The sequence below is a fragment of the Sapajus apella genome, unplaced genomic scaffold (genome assembly GCF_009761245.1).
Source record: "Sapajus apella isolate SASKATOON/1434 unplaced genomic scaffold, GSC_monkey_1.0 scaffold4, whole genome shotgun sequence".
NCBI classification, from domain to species: domain Eukaryota; kingdom Metazoa; phylum Chordata; class Mammalia; order Primates; family Cebidae; genus Sapajus; species Sapajus apella.
Window position 1 is genome coordinate 56697239 of NW_022436944.1, and position 17744 is coordinate 56714982.

General features: G+C 50.4%; 1 protein-coding gene across 4 annotated transcripts in view; it reads left to right on the top strand.

Moving 5' to 3' along the window:
- Nucleotides 1-2100: 2100 nt before the first annotated feature.
- ITGA9 (integrin subunit alpha 9) overlaps nucleotides 2101-17744 on the top strand; it is a 366875-nt gene continuing 351231 nt past the window's right edge. For 2 of the 4 annotated variants that reach the window (XM_032270232.1, XM_032270249.1), the window contains exon 1: nucleotides 2134-2333. In XM_032270232.1, the coding sequence (XP_032126123.1) occupies nucleotides 2149-2333 (185 nt within the window). In that variant the 5' untranslated portion in view covers nucleotides 2134-2148. Of the gene's footprint in view, nucleotides 2334-2650; nucleotides 2956-17744 lie in introns of those variants that run through there. The other 2 variants (XM_032270221.1, XM_032270240.1) reach the window with 2 other exon arrangements.

A 17744-nucleotide genomic window follows, 5' to 3' on the forward strand; every position in this document is an offset into this window, starting at 1 on the left:
GTCTGCCTGCCTCAGCCTCCCAAAGTGCTGGGATCTCAGGCATGAGCCACAGTGCCTGGCCATTCTTTTTTTTTTAATTTTAATTTTTGTTTTTCAGATGGAGTCTTGCTCAGTCACCCAGGTTGGAGTGAAGTGGCGGGATCTCGGGCTCACTGAAATCTCTGCCCCTCAGGTTCAACCGATTCTCCTGCCTCAGTCTCTCAAGTAGCTGGAATTACAGGTGCACACCACCATGCTTGGTTAATTTTTTGTATTTTTAGTAGAGACAGGGTTTCACTATGTTGGGCAGGCTGATCTTGAATTCCTGACCTCAAGTAATCCACTTGCCTTGGCCTCCCAAAGTGCTGTGATTACAGGCGTGAGTTCAGTTCATTCTTTCAACAATGTTTAAACATCTTCCTATGCCTGGCACTGAGCTGGGCCTTGGGGCTACAAAGACGTCTAAGACTTTTTTTCTCCCTGGAGAGCCTTACCATCTCTGGAGAGGGACAGAGAGCGCCTGAAATGATTAGCATGTTCTACGTGTTGAGACAGAGGCATGTGAACACCCTTTGGCAGCCCAGAAAAGAAAAGGGCAGAGGAAATGGGACAGAAAGAGTGAGGGGAGAACTGGCCTGGACGTCTAGAATGGATAGGATTTTTTTTTTTTTTTCCAGTTGAAGAGGGGTAGGCACATTTCAGGAAGAAAGAACAGCGTTGGAGAAGGAACAGATATGTGTGAAAACCCCTGCTGGACGGGCTCAGAGGACAGCTAGAAGTTGTGTGCGGATACATTGTAGGGTTTGTAGGAAGTGGGGCGGGAAAAGGGCGTAAAATGGGGCTGGAAAAGGAGATGGCGCCTCCATGTGAAGGTATGCTGAGGAGGTCTGGCTCCATCTTGTAGGCAGGAGAAGAGGGTGGGGGCGGGGGGCAACAGGAAGCTTTTAAACATTACCCAAACTCTGTTGTAGAAGAAAAAAGTGGAAAGAAGAGAACACAGGCAGGGAAACCACAACAGTGTGGTCAGACTTCGGAAGGATAGCAGTCAGTTCAGCAGGAATCTTGAGTTTGAGTAGTCAAGTTCATAGAGACGCGAGGTAGAAAGGTAGCCCAGAGGCTGTGGATGGGGGTAGAGGTAGGGGAAAGAGGAGTTATTGTTTAGGGTGCAAAGTTTGTTTTCCAAGATGAAGAGTTCTGGAGATGGAGGGCGGTGATGGCTGCAAAACATGCATATACTTAATACCCCAAACTGTACAGTTAAAAATGGTGAAGATGGTGAACTTTCTATTACGCATGTTTACAGTGACACCGTTGGGTGCACGCAGACCCTGCTGGACTCCAGCCACAGAGCTCCTATTCAGCAGGGCTGAGTGGGACCTGAGGATCTGCATTCCGCCAAGTTCCCAGATGATGCTGATGCTGCTGGTCCGGAGACCGCACTTCGGTAATCACTGGTGTAGGAGGGCAAGTGACTGGAATACGGAGAGGAGCTCTGCTCACCTCCACGTGGCTGCTATTGTTATTAACAACAGCCGGCGTTCACCGAGCGCTGCTCCTGCAGCTGATCTCACAACTGGGTGAAGGAGCAGCGAGCGCGCAGGGCGAGTCTCTGGAGTCTAAACTCGCTCTTCACCCGGGTTACTTTGGACCTTGCTGGTTGTGAGACTGGGAGGGAAAGCGAGACGTGGGCAGGGAGACAGGTCCCCAGGGCCGGCCGAGCCCGCAGTGGCGGAGGGGCGCAGCCTCGCCTCCGGGAACCCGCGCGCCGGGGCGCAGCGGGGAGGGGCAGCTCCGGGCGTCCTGCGCGTCGGGACCGACTCCCGCCCGGGAAGTGCGCGGGGCCCGCGGCCCGCAGGGGGCGCTGCCGCGCCGTCCGGCCTCCGCCGCCCGGGCCGCCCACCCCGCGGGCGCGCCTCTCCGCAGTCCAGCGCCGCCCGGCCCGGGACCCGCTCGCGCAGACTTCTCGGGCCGACCGAGGACGCAGACCGCTCGCGGCCGCCCCTGTGCTCGCCTGCGCGCCCGCTCAGCCAGCCGTCCACGCCCCGGCGCCCGCATCCCGCCCGCAGAGCTCCCGCCCCGGGGGCGCTTCCCGGCCGTCGGCGGACCCCGCGGCCCGCGCGCTCTGCGCCCCGCTCGCCCGGCAGAGGGGAGGGCGGCAGGCGGCTGGGGATGGGCCGCCCGGCTGTGCCGAGGAGCGCCGGGGGGCTCCGTGCGCTGCTGCTGGCGCTGGTGGCCGCGGGGGTACCCGCGGGCGCCTACAACCTCGACCCACAGCGCCCGGTGCGCTTCCAGGGCCCCGCGGACTCGTTCTTCGGCTACGCGGTGCTGGAGCATTTCCACGACAACACGCGCTGGTGAGTGTCCGCCCGCTCCGCGACCCTGGCCCGGCGGCCACCGCCCCGGCCCCCGGGCCCGCCGCCGCCGCCGCCGCCGCCTTTCCGGCCTCTTCCACGCCGCCGTCCCGAGGGGGCGATTTAAATGTCTCCGCTGCGCGCGGCTCGGCCGCCGGGAGACGGCGGGAGAAGGGAGGACGTCGTCCGGGGCCCGCGGAGGTCGGGGTCGGCGCCTGGAGGCGGGCGGGGCTGTCGGGCGCCTCCCCGGGTCCCAGCCCCGAGCGTGCGGGGAGCGCCGCTAGAGTTGCCTCCTGGGCCGCCCGGCTAGACTCGGCTTCGCTCTCCGGATCGCGGAGTGACTTGGCTCCTCTGCCTCCGAGCTGCCGCGTGGGCCCGGCTAGCCTCCCGAACCTCGCGGGGCCTCAGGAAGTCAGGGCACTGGAGCTGCATCCCTCCTCAGTTTTGGGGAATCCCTGAGGAAGGACTGTAGCCTCTCCAGCGCTGCTGCGCGGGGTGGTGCTCCCCAGTGGCAGGGCATCTGGGATCCCTCGGTGCGCGCTGGAGCCCAGAGTCTTCCTCCCCCCGCCCCAAGACCCGTGATGGAAGTGGGGTGGAGAAGCTCCTGGATACAGGGAAGAGGAGGGTAAGGGAGCACCTCCGAGTGACACAGGTGGGACAGTTAGGTGTTTCTTGGGGCAGCCTGAGTCTCTTCTCATCTTGACCAATTCCACCTGGAGACTTTCATCAGAAGCCTTAAGAGAGAGACGTGTTTTTCTGTAGAGGCCAAGGGGTCCAGTTGTCCTCTGAGTCCGGAGGGGTGGGCCTGAAGAACGTGGCGGCTCTCCATTAGGCATCATCAGCTGAGTGGTACAGAGCTTGTGACCAACTCCAGCGGAGAAGCACGAAGGGGAGGTTGGTGCCCTCCTTGGCCACATCCCCAGGACCAGAGGGATTAAACAGCCACACAGTGGTCACTTCTTGATAGGAGAGAGGGGCTGCGGGAAGTTCTCCGTTCAAGGTCGTCCCTCAGTGGGGACCCAGGTGACAGCCAGGCCAGGGTTGACTTTATTGTGTAGTCACCAGCCTGAGCGTCTTTAGGGATGGCAGGCAGGGAGGTCGAGGTCACTGATGCCGGTGCTCTCAGCATGAAGTTACGCAGGAGAGTCACTGCTCTGTATTGGACAGAGGCTGATGGAAAAGTGTGGTTTGTGGATCGCAGAACTCTAGCATTCTTGGAAAAGGGGACTCCGGGAGCAGCCCACTAAGAGTCATGCTGTTTGGGAGATCAGCCTCCAAGAGAACCCGTTTTCAAAATCCTCCCATAGCTCTCGCCCACCTCCACATACACCGTCTCTCATTTACTGCAATTGCTGGGTTTAAGACCCAGTGTCTGTTCTTACAGTTGTCAATTTCCCCTTTTAAAGCAGAGCGGGCTGAAGGCTTTTTCTGTGTCCTGCAGACTCAGGGTCTGCGGCTGAAGAACACATCCCAGATCCCCACACTAGGCACCAAGCATGCGGGAAGCTCTGTCACGAATGGGTGGGCTGCTGTGGACAGGGGGCTGCTGAGAAAGGGCGGGCAGCGGATCAGGCAGCCAAGCCAGCCGGAGCATTGTGCGTGATCTGCAGGCTGAGGCTGGCTCAATTGCCCGGAGCTCTCTGACAGCTAGAGGGAGAGAGGCCAGGCTACTGTCACTGTGGATTTGCATGGGCCACAGGTCAAAGCCACCCGGGCTGGGAAAGGAATGAGAGCAGATCTGACAGAAAAGGTGTTCAGCCTACTTTGTTTTAAAAAGGGGATGAAGAAAAGCTGTGTGACGTGAGCAGATTTGGCCAGTGTAGGAAAAGACAGTCTAGCCTTCAACTTGGTACCCAGGGTAAGTGGTAGGGAGTCGGTGTGGAGCTGGGCAGTAATGCTGTGAGTAGCCTTGTTGCCAGTTGAGATGTGGGACTGGCATTTCAGGGGTCCATGGGAACACATGCAGCTGGGCTGCAGGGCTCCAGAATGTCCCCTCTCCTTCTGATACAAGCTGGCTGCTCTTTGTATTGGAGTGCTTGTCCCTGTAGCTGCTCAGACACCACCTAAACTCTACTGAAATCTTTTAAAAATAACTCTTCTTTTTCCTCCCTGCCCCCACCACATTGCCTTAACTTTTTCTTTTCCTCTTGATTTCTGTTCTCTTGATGTTGTTTTCAAGTATTTTCCTCCCCATCCTTTTTCTCTTTCCCCTTTCTCCCAATATTCTTTGTCTTAGACCTTGAATGTATTTTTTGCTGCTTACACTGCCCAGGCTTGGTAAGCTGCAGCCTTTGAAAGGAGCAACCACCAGCATCTCCTTCCTTCTTCTTTGTCTTGCCTCTAGAGGCTAGACTCACTGTGTGAGGCTGCTGAAACTTAAGCCAAAGGCTTCTTGCTTCTGCAGGGTCCTATTAATGCCCTGTCCCCAATTTTATAATTGTATATTAATTTTCTTAAAGGTAGTCACCCTATATCTATAAGATCAGGTCCTGTGAATTCTGAATTTGTCCCAAGTCTGTACCTTAACATCAACTCTGGGACTGGTTGCTTTTCCCGACTGGGGTTGGTTGATTGACTTAGTGACTGATTATTGGTTGCTTGCTACTAAGCAGAACCTGAGCCCTGGATCTTCTAGCCATGCTTGAGGGACGTGTTGGTCATTTTCAATTATTTGTAATTGCAAACAGCAGCAGGGCTAAACAACCTTAAACGAAACCCTTGAGGACAATCTTAATTATTTCCTTTGAATCAATTCCTAGGCTTAGAATTGCTAGGTCAGAGAGGATGGCAGCTTCCAGGCATTCTCTATGTATTACCGAAGTGCCAGTGAAGCGTGTGTACTTTAGAAAAATGAATGGATTTATTCAGACGCTGGATGCTTAGAGTAGTTTTGCAAAGGGCTGCTCTAGTGCAATGGAAGAGTGTGGAACCTACATGGGAGTGACTGAAAAGGATCAAATACTAGTCAAAATGAGTGAGGAAGGTAAAAGACAGACATGCAAGGGAAAAGCAGTATAGCAAAACTTTGAAAGGAAAAGGACATGTTCATTAAGCCTTGTGTCTTATGTCTCTCTTCTTGAAGAAATTATTCTTGGTTACTTAATTCAGTATTTTGCAGTCTAAGATGTTTGCTTCATGCTAATCAACCACCTGTTTTACAGGTGAAAAAATGTGTTGTCTATAGGGAAAGGGAGGGAGAAGAACGCTCTGGAAGTGGCAGGAGGAGAGCCCAGACACCAAAGTCAGCATGGACTCTGCAGGTGGCAGAACGGAGCGTTCCCACATTGAGGGACCTGTGGGCGTACATCTCAAAGCATATGAACGTGCTCTGCTGGTGGAGCTAGCACGTCTCCAGTCCCGTAACTAAGCATTTCTCTCGATTATTTTGTAGCTCAAAATTGTCTCTAATCAGAGGGTCCTAGATCCCTGTGTAAGGGTGGGGGTGATCTTGCTTTTCCCAGCCCTGGTGACCGAACCCAGCTCTGTAGCCATATCACACTGAGCACAGAGCCCCAGACCCAGCTTCTCTGAGTACTTGCTTGAGTGGTCTGTCACTGTGCTCTGGGCAGTGAGGACTGTCCCATGGCTAGATGGACCAGCATATCCTGGACAGTGTTCCAGATGATGTTTGTATCAGTTGGGATACAAACGTGCAAGTGACTCGGTTTTCTTTTTTTCTAGTAACACCCAGCGAGTGTCTGCCTGCCTAGAGCCGGCTTCCTCTCCTATAGCTCCTATCCCCGAGTCTTCTGGCACCCTTTGAACAACGACAGTAGGTGCCAGGGAACATGGACAAAGCGGATTTCTGTCCCCTTCCTTTAGACATGGACCAGTTCCTCAGCTGCAGGGCTGGCAACTGTAACACCCTGTGATATAAATAAACGCAGCCTGGCTGGCGTGCAGCCTCCAGAGTGGACGTCTTTCACATCCCTCCCCATCCCTCCTCCTCCTCTGCCCCAGACGCCCTGGAGTCCAAAGTGGTTGGGTGCACTGGCTTCCTTTCTGGAGACGTGCTTCCTGCTCCCTCTCCTGGGGCACATCAAGACGGCGGTGCTCAGGCACAGAGCGAGTGCTTGGAAATGGAAGATGCACCGGGCTTTTTGCTTCGTTAAGGTTGTCAGAGCATTGTTCAGTGAGGAATAGGAGGCAATTCCAAGCCAAGGAGAACATAACATCCCGATTTGCCTGAAGGTCGAGAATTAAAAGAACAAGTTCGACAGTTCTGGTGAGCTGTCTGATGTAGTCACCACTAGCCAGATGTATTGCTATTTAAATTAACTAAAAATAAAATTTAAAAATCAGCTTCTCAGTTCCACTTGCCACATTTCAAGCACTCAGTAGCCCCTTGGGGCTAGTGGTTACCGTATTCGACACAACACAGAGAGAACATTTTCGTCATCATGGAAAGTTCTACTTGGCCGTGTGGGTTGAGAGCAATGATGTCAGTCTTAGACAAGGATCAAAAGGAGAGGTAAGAAAAAGAAAAATGAAGTTGTAGCATATTTGAGTACTAAAGCTGAAATAGACATCCATTTCAGTTTTACATCTGAAATATTACAGTGCTTACCTCTAACTAAAAATTGTTGCCCGCCGAAGAGGTTGAATTGTCGTTCTGCTCATAAAACACCGCAGGGCCTGGTCAGTGTTTAGGGCTTGGGGTTCAAGAATGAAGACTTTGCTCACAATCTGAAAGGTGAGAAAATTGTGGGGTTCTAGTCCTGTGTCTCAAGTGAAGTGTAAGCCATAGGCTCTGATGGGGAAGAGGCTTGTCCTCAGGCAGGCATGGGCTGTTCAGAGGGGCAGAAGAGAAACTCCTGTGAAAGGAATACCTTTAGAAGGGGAGTCCTGGGATCACTGGCCCTGCTGCCCCTGCCCTGCCAGTCTCGCTGAGGGGACACCCAGCAGTGGTGGTGGGAGCCCTGCCTTCTCATAACCTCCGTGGCGGCATCTTTGCAGCATTCCTCTGTCCTATGCCAGGCTCTAGGGGAAGGTGTAGGTCCACTTCCTCATTTGAATTTTCTGGAAATGGCTTTTTCAGACCTTGTTCCTGGTCCTCACTCACCCTACAGGCCTGCTTCCTCAAGCTCTCAGGAAGGGACAACGCGTACGTGAGGCCTGAGTTCTAAGGGGATCCAAAAAGCATCTTCCTGGGGTTTCTGGGATATTTCTCTGAAGATCTGGAGAAGCTGGCAAGGGTGCTGTTTTCTGAGCTAGTGCTGAATGTTGGCTGGGGGCAGAGGCAGCTGTCTTGCCCAGTGGAGAACCTTCCAGGGCAAGAAGACCGTCTTGTCTCAACCAGTCATTAACAGCCCGGAGTGTGAGAGTGTGAAGGGCCGGGCCCTAGCCAGCTCTGATTCCCTGGTGACATGCTGCTGTTCAGCAAATGGTCTCCTGATAACTTCTATTGTGATTTGTCTAGGGAAAATGTTTTCACATCTGTTAAAAGAAGCCATGGTGTTCTCTGAAATTTCTTGCTTTCAAGGGGTTGCCTGTAATTTTAACAACCAAAATGAATTTTATCAGATAGTATCTGTGTGATTTTAATAACCAAAATGAATTTCATCAGATAGTATCTTGTAGATGGTATCTACAAGAGGTCAGATGCTTTCACAGGCATAATGTTCTTCAGTTGTCGAATCTTTGTGACATCCTGGTGAATGGATTCCAGTTTGCTGATTGGGGAACAGGCTTACTGAGTTACATGCATTGTTCGAGGCCCACCCCAGCCTGAGAGATCAATGCACATTCTCTGGGGGGCCTGTGTCAGTTTGCATCCTCTAGGAAACAGATGTTAGGACAGAGATAGGCGTGGGAGAGGATTGTTGGGGGCGGGTATCGCCTGTGAAAGAGAAGTGGGGAAGAAGTCGGTTGGAGCAGAGAGAACTTCCGACTCTGCAGATCTGATTAAAGTCTCACTCAACTCAACAGGGACCACTGGGCAGAAATGGCTGTTCTCTGCCAGGGTCAGGCATTGGCTGGAGCTGCCTGGGAAGAGCACACCCTCAGCTGGAATCCTGCAGCAGATCCCAAGAAAGCTGCAGCTGGAGGCTGCCAGCTGACAGTCCTCCTTGCGGCTGGACAGCATGAGGTGACCCACACCCGCGTGGCTGCCTGGAGCCCGCCATGCATGAATCACCATGTTGGGAGTGTGTGAGGTGTGCTCTTTGGCCGGCAGTGTAGCTAGGGGTCATCTGGCTTTGCCCATCCCACTGTAATCAGTGTGCGGAGTGTTAGGATTGACAGTAGGGCCGTTGGAACTGGCCCAAAAACAGAATCCTGAGCGATCTTGCCACCAGCTGACTTGCAAGGTGCCTCTCTTTCTGATGTCGGAGAAGTCACAAGTGATGGATTTGAGAAGAAAGGAGCTCTGCCTTACACTGAGCCATAGAGGTTTCTGAACTGCAAATCCTTTTAGCCAGGTGGTTTGGTGACCAACAAAAGCAGTATAAAATGTTTTATACCAACCTTCGTTTTTCCAGAGGGAGTCTGGGAAGCCACTGTGGGTCCAAGATTGGGAAAAATCTAGTCTTTGAAACCACAGGCTCACTTGGCCACCAATGTCTGCTCTGAGCAAAAAGGACTTCTGTGTTGAGTTTAAATTAGCAACAGCAGCAACAATGTACCTCTTGATACTTGATAGATGTCAAGTGCTACCTAAATGCTGTCCTCATACTAGCTCACTTAATGTTCCCAGCAATCATTTCAGCTGGTAGCCATTTGGGCTGCCATAACAAACTGTCATAGGTTGGGTTGCTTATAAATGACGGAATTTATTTCTCACAGATCTAGAGCCTTGGAAGCCCAAGATGAAGGCCCCAGCAGATGTGCTGTCTGGTGAGCTCCTGTTTCTTGGTTCATAGATAGTGGTGCTGTCACTCCAAGCTCACACTGTAAAAGGGGTGAGGGAGCTCTCTAGGGCTACGTTTGTAAGGACACTAACTCATTCGTAGGTTATAACCTCCTGATCTAATCACCTCCCAAAGTTCCCACCTCCAAATAACATTACCTTGGGGTGAAGATTTCAACATATACATTTTGAAGTAACACAAGCATTCAGTCTGTAGCAGCTGGCTATCACTTTATCCCTATTCAAGGATGGGAGGCACAGAGGCAGTAGTGCCCAAGTCAAATGGCTAATGAGTCATTGAGCACAGGCCTGTGTGTGCCTTTGCCCACCCAGGCTGACTGCCTCTCAGGAAGTCGAGAATCTGAGTTCGGGGGCTCAGGGTACTCACGTGTCTGTCTTGTCAAGTTCTGTTCTGCATGCTTTCCTGGAAAAGTCACTGAATTGCAATGGCAGTAGCTTCTCTGCAGTTCCCTTGGGGACGCTTATTCACGACCCACTGGCTACTCTTGGGGGGATGCTAGGGTTCTGTTTTCTGGAGATGTTTGATCACCCAGTGATTCTGCCAGGGACATTTGAAGTGCCTCCTCTTACATCAAGTCTGTCTGGCATGAAGGCAGAAGTGCTCCCGGAAAGATGGAGTATTCTGCAGTATTCCATGAATCCACCTAACCCCTTGGGGCTGCTTTGTTACTATCCCTCCATTCACTCTGAGTTCTGGCTCCCACCACTTATTTAGGAAGCTCTGAATTGGGGAAGGTAGCCACGGTGGCCAGTATTTCAGATTCACTCCTGGGTTTGTAACTTTATTAAGGAAACTCACACAGAGTCAGACTTTCTGCACCAGTGTCCAACAATATGTGAGAGGATGATTTGTATCCCCAAATATTTGAACATTTAAAAAAAGGCATGAATGGGCACAAAAAGTTAGAATGAGTAAGAATTAGTATTTGATATACAACAAGATGACTATAGTCAACAATAATTTGGTTGTACATTTAAAAATAAAGAGTATCATTGGCTCACTTGTAACACAAAGGATAAATGCTTCAGGTGATGGATACCTCATTTACCCTGATGTGGTTATTACATATTACATGCCTGGAACAAAATAACTCATGCACCTCATAAATATGTACCTACTATGTGCCCAGATCTTTTTAAAAAAATAAATTTAAAAAGCATGAAACAGATCTCCTCCATCTTAGCTGATCTCCTGGTGTGTTAAGGCCACCTGGGAGATGACTTTTCCTACCACTTCCTGTCTAGTGTCTAAGTGCTGTGATGTATGCAGACCCCGGAGTAAACCTGGTGTTGTGCAGGACACACCAGTAGGCAGCACTGTAGAGGGTCCTGGCACCTCTTTTGCACCAGGACAGGTCCCAGAAGGTGGATGTTCCAGATTCAGCTGAGTGGAGCTCTTCCTGTCTCTACCTTCATTGAGTCCCCTGGCTCCACAGCAGCAACCAGAACCATGATTTCTGACATAAAAGGGGGCACTGCTGAGATGCACAAGTGTCTGGTGGCCAAGAGAGTGGCTCCAGCATTAGCCCTGCCCCCAGCCGGCCTTACTCAGCCCCCTATTTAGGAGCCATGTGATCGTGGCCAGTTACTTCAGTTGTTTGAACCTCAGTTTCCTTTTCTGTAAAGAGTAATAAGGGTATATTCCTCATCAGGTTGGTGGGGGCATTCAATGAGATGTTGTCTGCAAAGCCCAGAGCACATCACATAGCACATAGTAAGCCCTTGATAGATGCTTGTGGTTATTTCTCTTGTTATTTGATCTGATTTATGAAACAAATGCTCTTTTTCATCCTGACTTGAGATGCGGAGTTTTATTTTGGTGTTTTTGTTCATTCATTTATTCATTCATCAAACTTTGAGTGTTGACACTCAACACTGAAATGAATGAGATAATACTTACATAGACATGCTCTTTGTTAGTGTTCACTTGATGCTTTCAGATGTGGAAGGAAAACCTCAGTCCTTTTGCCATGCCTCCTTCTCCAGCTGCCTCCCCTCAGTGTGTCTGTCAAGACTCGAGCCCCAGGCCAGGTCAGCAACCTCTGAGGACCCTTCACTCCCTGACACCGAAGCTGGGAGCCAATGTCACTCCAAGGTGGGGCCCTGCTCCCATTCCTCTGCTTTTCCCAGTTGGGCAGGGACTCCACTGATTTCATTCTCTGACTTAGCATTATGTGGTATGGATTGTACCCCTGTCCCTCCATTTATTTACTCTAACCTAGGCTCTCCAGGATAAAAATTATTATTGCCAGCCTTTTATGAATACTACCTATGTGCCAGAAGCAGTGTTCACAGTCCCCTCTATGCACAGGCGGCTACCATTGCTGAAGCACAGAGAAGCTAAGTCACTTGTCCAAGGTTACCCAGGAAGTAAGTAAATTACAGAGTTGTGCTTTGAATCAAGGTGGGCCTGATTTAATGCTAAACTGACTATCCTCAGGGTTAGCCATGCTGCCTCCCTACCTCCACCTCCATCAAGCCCCTGTCCAAGGTATCAGGTTCCTAAGAAAAAAGGAGAAGAGCCCTGAAAGGAAAAGGGCTTCTTTGGGGAGCATTTGTGTCTGCTCTTGGCCTTGCAGATAAAATATCCTAAACTGCTTTTGCAAGTCAGGCCATCCTGGGGTGCATGTCCTCCAAACACTTTCATCTGCCATTTCCTTTCGTGCCTCATCACTGCCCTGGGAGGGGGATTATGCATTTGTTATTATCTTTGTTTTAGAGAAAAGGAAAGGAAGGTCAGAGTGGCTAGGGGACTTGTCCAAGGTCACATAGCTGTAGCTGGCACACTCCTGGGTGTGACTTCAGGTATACTCTTCAGGGCTTATTCTACTACTCCAGCCTGCCTGTCCCCCTCAGGGCCCTCAGTAAAAGGCTGTGGTCCTGGTTGGGGATAAGATTCCTTTGAGGGAGGGAAAGGAGACCAGGTAGCTAGAGGAGCCATAGCAATAATTGTCAGCTGCAGAGTTGGATAATTGGTTTGAACTCAGTAGGAATTAGTGGGCAATGGAGTTACCATGGTCCAGTTTCCTTCAGAAGTGGCATGCCTTCACTTGATGATGTATCTGTTTTCTATCACCACAATATTGTTGCATAACAAACCATCCCCAAACTTAGTGGCTTAAATCAACCATCACTTGTTAGCTCATTCTGTGGTTGGCAACTTAGGTTGGGTTCAGCTGAGTGGTTCTTCTGTTCTCTGCAGGGCTCACTCATGCATCTGTGGTCAACTTCCAGGATGGCTGGTTGGCTGGCTGGCAAATGATGGCTTCAGCTGGGAGGGTTTATCTGTGCTCCACGTGGCTTTCATCCTCTCGCAGGCTAGCATGGGCACGTACACGTGGTGGTTGGGCAAGGTACCACAGAACATTCAGAAGCTTATATGATTTCTTGAAGCCTAAGCTCAGAAGTCAAACCATACCTCTTTTGCCACATTCTGCTGGCCAATGTAAGTCACAGGGCCAGCCCACATCAAGAGGAGGTAGAAACACATTTAATCTCTTGACAAGAGAAGTTGCAAAGTCACATTGAAAAGAGCAGTGATACAGGAAGGATGGGGAATTGTGGCCACTTTTGTAATATATTGCTGGTGGTGAAAGCATCCTGGCTGTCCCTGAATTACTGTGACAGTCTGAATAAGTTCCTGCCCAGCACACCAGAAAAGGGACCAAGGTTCTATTAACCTAACTAGCAAACACAGAGAGAGAATCTCTAAAAGAAAATGTTTACTCAGGAATAGGGCATTGCAGTGGGAATACATGTACTGTATCACAGTAAACTGTGTGCATACTCAGGGAGGTAAAGGAAAACAAAGGCTTTTAAAGGAAAAAATGAGGATTACATAATTGTTTTGAGATAATTATCCTTGGATACAAGGATCAGTAACAAGGATGGCACCAGTTTGAGGCTGGACAGAGAGTTGCTAGGTAGATTTCCTCACAGAAGGGGTGTGTGCGTATGTGTAAGGTTGTGCAAGATTGGGCTTTGTGCAAGATTGTATTTTTGCAGAATTTTTTGTGATAGTTCTTGTTATCCACTGTTTGTGCATGAAAACCTTCCCTTCATGGCCTTCCACAGCTCTATTTGTCAGGATTATTATTATTTTTTGAATACAAGTGACTCTATTTTGATTCTGGCAACGTTTGCAGTTCTGAGGACCTATGAGCTTGTGGGTGCTGCCAGGAGTTGGAGCTGGGACGAGTTGAGTGTCAAGGTGTTTGGCCTTCTACTTACTGCCCACCATCCTAACATTGCTTTGAACACCTGCTTTGTAGTAGGCACTATGCTGGGTGTTTTATAAACGTTCTTTTGCTTAAACCTTACAAGAAACCTTCTTAGGTACATTATTATTCCTGTTTTACAGAAGAGGAAAACTGAGGCTCAGAGGGGTTAAGACACTTGACTAAGGCACACAGCTTGTGAGCAGCAGAGGTGGGATTTAAACCCTGTGTTACTGCCTGTGCTTCTTACGCTTTCACCATGAATAATTTTCCCACAAAGCTTAGAAGTCAGGTAGAACTATTGGCTTAAAACCCCTAGAAAGCAGTCAGTATCCACTGCTTCAATACCAGGAGCCTCAGCTTCCCCAATTATAAGAAGAGCTTCTGAGGCCTTTCAGGTTCTGTAGCTCCGCTGGGCAAATATTGCTCCCTAGCGGGCCCCCTTCCTTTGGAAATGAAGGGTTTGGTGTGATCAGAGCACCAGCTCTTCCGGTACTTCAGCCTGGCCTGCTTTCTGCCCAGTGAGGGATGTGGACAATTCCTGGGGTTTCCCCGTGGTGGACACACAGCGAAGAATTTGACTCATGTAACCAAAACGTGGGTTCCTGGGGAAGCTTTGGCTTTGCGTTCAAATGCCTGAAAGCAAACCTAATGGGTTTAAAGTTTTTAATCCCCGGTTGCCATCCTCGATCTGGCTATAATGTTGCCTGTGGAATTGCTGCTGTGGTATTTGTGGGGAGGGAGAGACTCTGAGACACCGTCAGTTCTCAATTCTGCCCTGGGAGGCAGCTGCATCCCAGTCTTTCTCTGTCACCCACTTTCCAGAGAATTTACCTGCAGATTACCCTAAAAATGTGAGAGAGGTTTAGAGCGAGGTGGGCAGCTGGAATGGAGCCTTCACAGCCAGCTTGACCACACACAGGGAGCTCAGGAAGCAGCTCTCTTTGTTGGAAGAATGCAGGGCATTTAAACTGCCACACCAGCAGGGAGTTTGGAGAGGCTGAACAGAGCACCCCATTGGACACAGACACTCTGGGTTCAAATCCCAGCTCTGCCGCTTACTGGCAGTGTGACCCAACATCTCCTAGTGGAAAACACACAAGAGGCTGCCTGACAGGATGACGGTGAGCAAGAAAGCACCCTCGTGAGCATAACCAGTGTCGGTGACTGAACCGACTTGCCCGCACTTCCAAAGCACTGCTTATTAAGAGAGGCAAACCTCTAGTTAACGCCATGACAGCAGCGTCAGTGCTTTGGAAAAGCAAGGTGATTGAAATTCACCTCTTGAGTCACCTGAGCCTGATGGGGACGAGAAGGCCTTCTTTTCTAAGTCCCAGCATGTCCTTTGACATGATGGAGCTTTCCCATCAAAGTTCTCACTTCAGAGCTGCCCTCAAAGGCTCACTGGGGCTTTCTCAGGTGGGGGTGTCATATGTGAGCAGCTGGCACCAGAGGGGGCACTGGGTACCTGTTGGTTCCCCTTTCCTCCTTTCTGGCTGATGTTGGGTGGGTAGAATAGGGAATAGTGACGTATTTGACTACTGGGGTGCGTGATCCAGCTTGGCATCTTAACATGAACAATCATCATAACCTCCTCTGGCCACCTGCTTCCCTATCTGTAAAATGGGGTTGGTATTTTACAGTATTTTCACAGTACCTCCATAGGGTTACTGTGAAGACTGAATTTGATCATGCCCATAATGAGCCTCACCCAGCACATGCACACTCTATGTGCCTGCTATATGCTGGTTGCCCCAATTAGAAATTTAGAGTCCTGCATTGATGAGAGGACTTTAAAAGGCCTTTGAGTCCAGGTGCAATGGTTCACGCCTGTAATCTTGGCACTTTGGGAGGCCAAGGCAGGTGGATCACCTGAGGTCAGGAGTTCAAGACCAGCCTGACCAATATGGTGAAATCCGTCTCTACTAAAAGCACAAAAATTAGCCAGGCGTGGTGGCGTGCATCTGTAGTACTCAGCTAGTAGGGAGGCTGAGACAGAAGAATCGCTTGAACCTGGGAGGTGGAGGTTGCAGTGAGATCGCGCCATTGTGCTCTAGCCTGGCCAACAGAGCGAGACACCATCTCAGAAAAAGCCTCTGAAGTTTGTGGCATCTTTAACTGGGGATGGGATGGGAGGAGAGCCTCGCTTCTCAAGGGCGTTCTCTTCAACAGGCCCCAAATGAACATAATTATTTGTAATCAGTTTAGGTGGTTACATTGTACTTCTTAGACTATGAATCACCTGGAGAGCTTGTTAAAATGCATTCTGATTTAATGGGCTGGGGCCTAAGATGCTGCATTGCCAACAAGCGCCAGGTGTTCCCATGCTGCTGGCCCAAGGACCACACTTGAAGTAGCAGTAAAGCAGAGAAGCAGCTCGATTCTTTATTGATGGGAGCCTGTTGTTGGGAACACTCAGGCCCTTTTATGTGGTAACCACAGAGGAAGGGAACATTTTCTTGTTGGAAGTACTAGGACAGTTGGGGTGATGTTTGAAGTGGCTAGGATGTCTTCTTATAACTCAGCAGGTGGCATCTTTTCAGTGGCTTGTTCAGAACTCTGGGCCATGGTAATCTCTCTCTCCCTCGGGATCAGCCTGGTAAACAGCCAGCTGAATTAACTTCAGAAAAGACTCACTCGTGGGCTGGGCTGTGGTGCAGTCTTGCTGGAAGTGGCCTAGGTACAGAGCAGTGCCGGGCTGTGGAGGAAGCCGCACTGTTCTGTAAACACCGAGATACAAGAGCATTCCTGTGTGCTGCCCCGTGAGTGTCATGCACGTGTGTGTGCACGCCCCCTTATCTCTAGCCTCATTTTCCATTGCACAGGATTTGGGAAAAACCTTCCATCTGGCCAGCTGAACGTCCATCTGGCCAGTTTTGAACTGGGGGTTGTTATCAGGGTTGGGATCAGCCATTGTTGTTAGAATCATTGAGTATCTTGGGCTTGGAAGGAAATAATAATTCCGTAGGTTCCTTTCCACTTTAGATGTTGATGTAAACTTTGTCCCCCTCAGTCTTGGCTCTAGGCTGGAGGAAGCAGAGCCTGGAAATTAAGCTCTCCAGGGTCCCTTCCTCCTTAAACAACCTATGAATCTGTGTCTGCGAATTTGGAGCAATGGCGCTATCTGAAATTTCCAGGGTTCTCATGCCGCTTTGGGGGACACAGTGGAGGAAGAACCTGTTGTTTCTTGCAGCGTTTCCCTTCCCTTGGATGCGATGAATTCTCCTGTTAATTTTTTTGTGATTTTTGTAAAATAAATTACAGGTGGCAAGTAGTCACTGTGCTGATGTAAATTTGGAGTTGGTGGGAATTTTGGGACAAAGCTCTGTGGCCCTGGGGTTTTTGAGCGGAGGAGGTATTTTATGCTCCCCAGGTCTTAGAACGTGACCTGTGGAAAGGCCGAGGATGTTAAGACAGTTTAGACAGGGAAAACTGCTAATTCTTCTCACCTGTGAAAACAGCTGCTCTTATAGAGCACAATCCTTGACTTGCCCCAGTGGCTGTAAAGCTCAGGCCCTGGAGCAAGGGGGGAAATTGATCCCTTAATGTGGCTTTCTTCTCACTGGAGTTTTCTTTTGTATGTCATCGTGCATTTGAGTTAGAGCGGACAAGCGCCAGCCAGACTGCTCTTGTGTGGGTGAGGGAGGCGATGTGGTCTGTCTGGGAAAGCGCATGCTTCAGTTTCCAAAGGGCTGTGGGTTCCAGCCCTGCTTCTGCGGGGGAATTCTGCAGTTGTGCCCAGCAAGCACCTGGGGAGGAGCATCGAAGGGCATGACTGAGGAGCTGCAGGGCAGCCTGGATACCAGCACCACTGGGAGCCTTGCTTCTCTCACTCCCCAGCAGGGCACCTTCCTCATGGAATCAGGTACAGACCCTCCAAGACTGACCTGGAAGGAGACACTTCAGTGAGGAGTGGGTCTCCCTGGCTCTTTGTACCCTCGGATTCTTCAGGTTCTAGATGTTGAGGAGTTGAGCTCAGGGCAGTGAGAATTAAGATGGGACCCCCACACCTTCCCATGAACCTTGACACCATGTCTCTGAGCCAGGTTAGTGATGATGTCCCTTGTGATATCTGCCAGCCTTTGCCAGAGTCCCCTTTGAGGGCCTCAGACTTCTGTTGTATGATGTGGAGGCCCTGTTTGTCTTCTCCTTTGCCCAGCCAGAGTGTTGCAGGAGGAGCAGCAGCATTCTGAGGCCCAAGTGCAATAAATGAGATCCCAAGATGAAGGTGGTTTTCAGAACAGAGGGAGGGGAGCCTGGGTGAACTTCCTACATCCCCAGGGAAGCTTTGCAAGGTCATCCTCACCTCTGCTAAATACCTTTTCTACG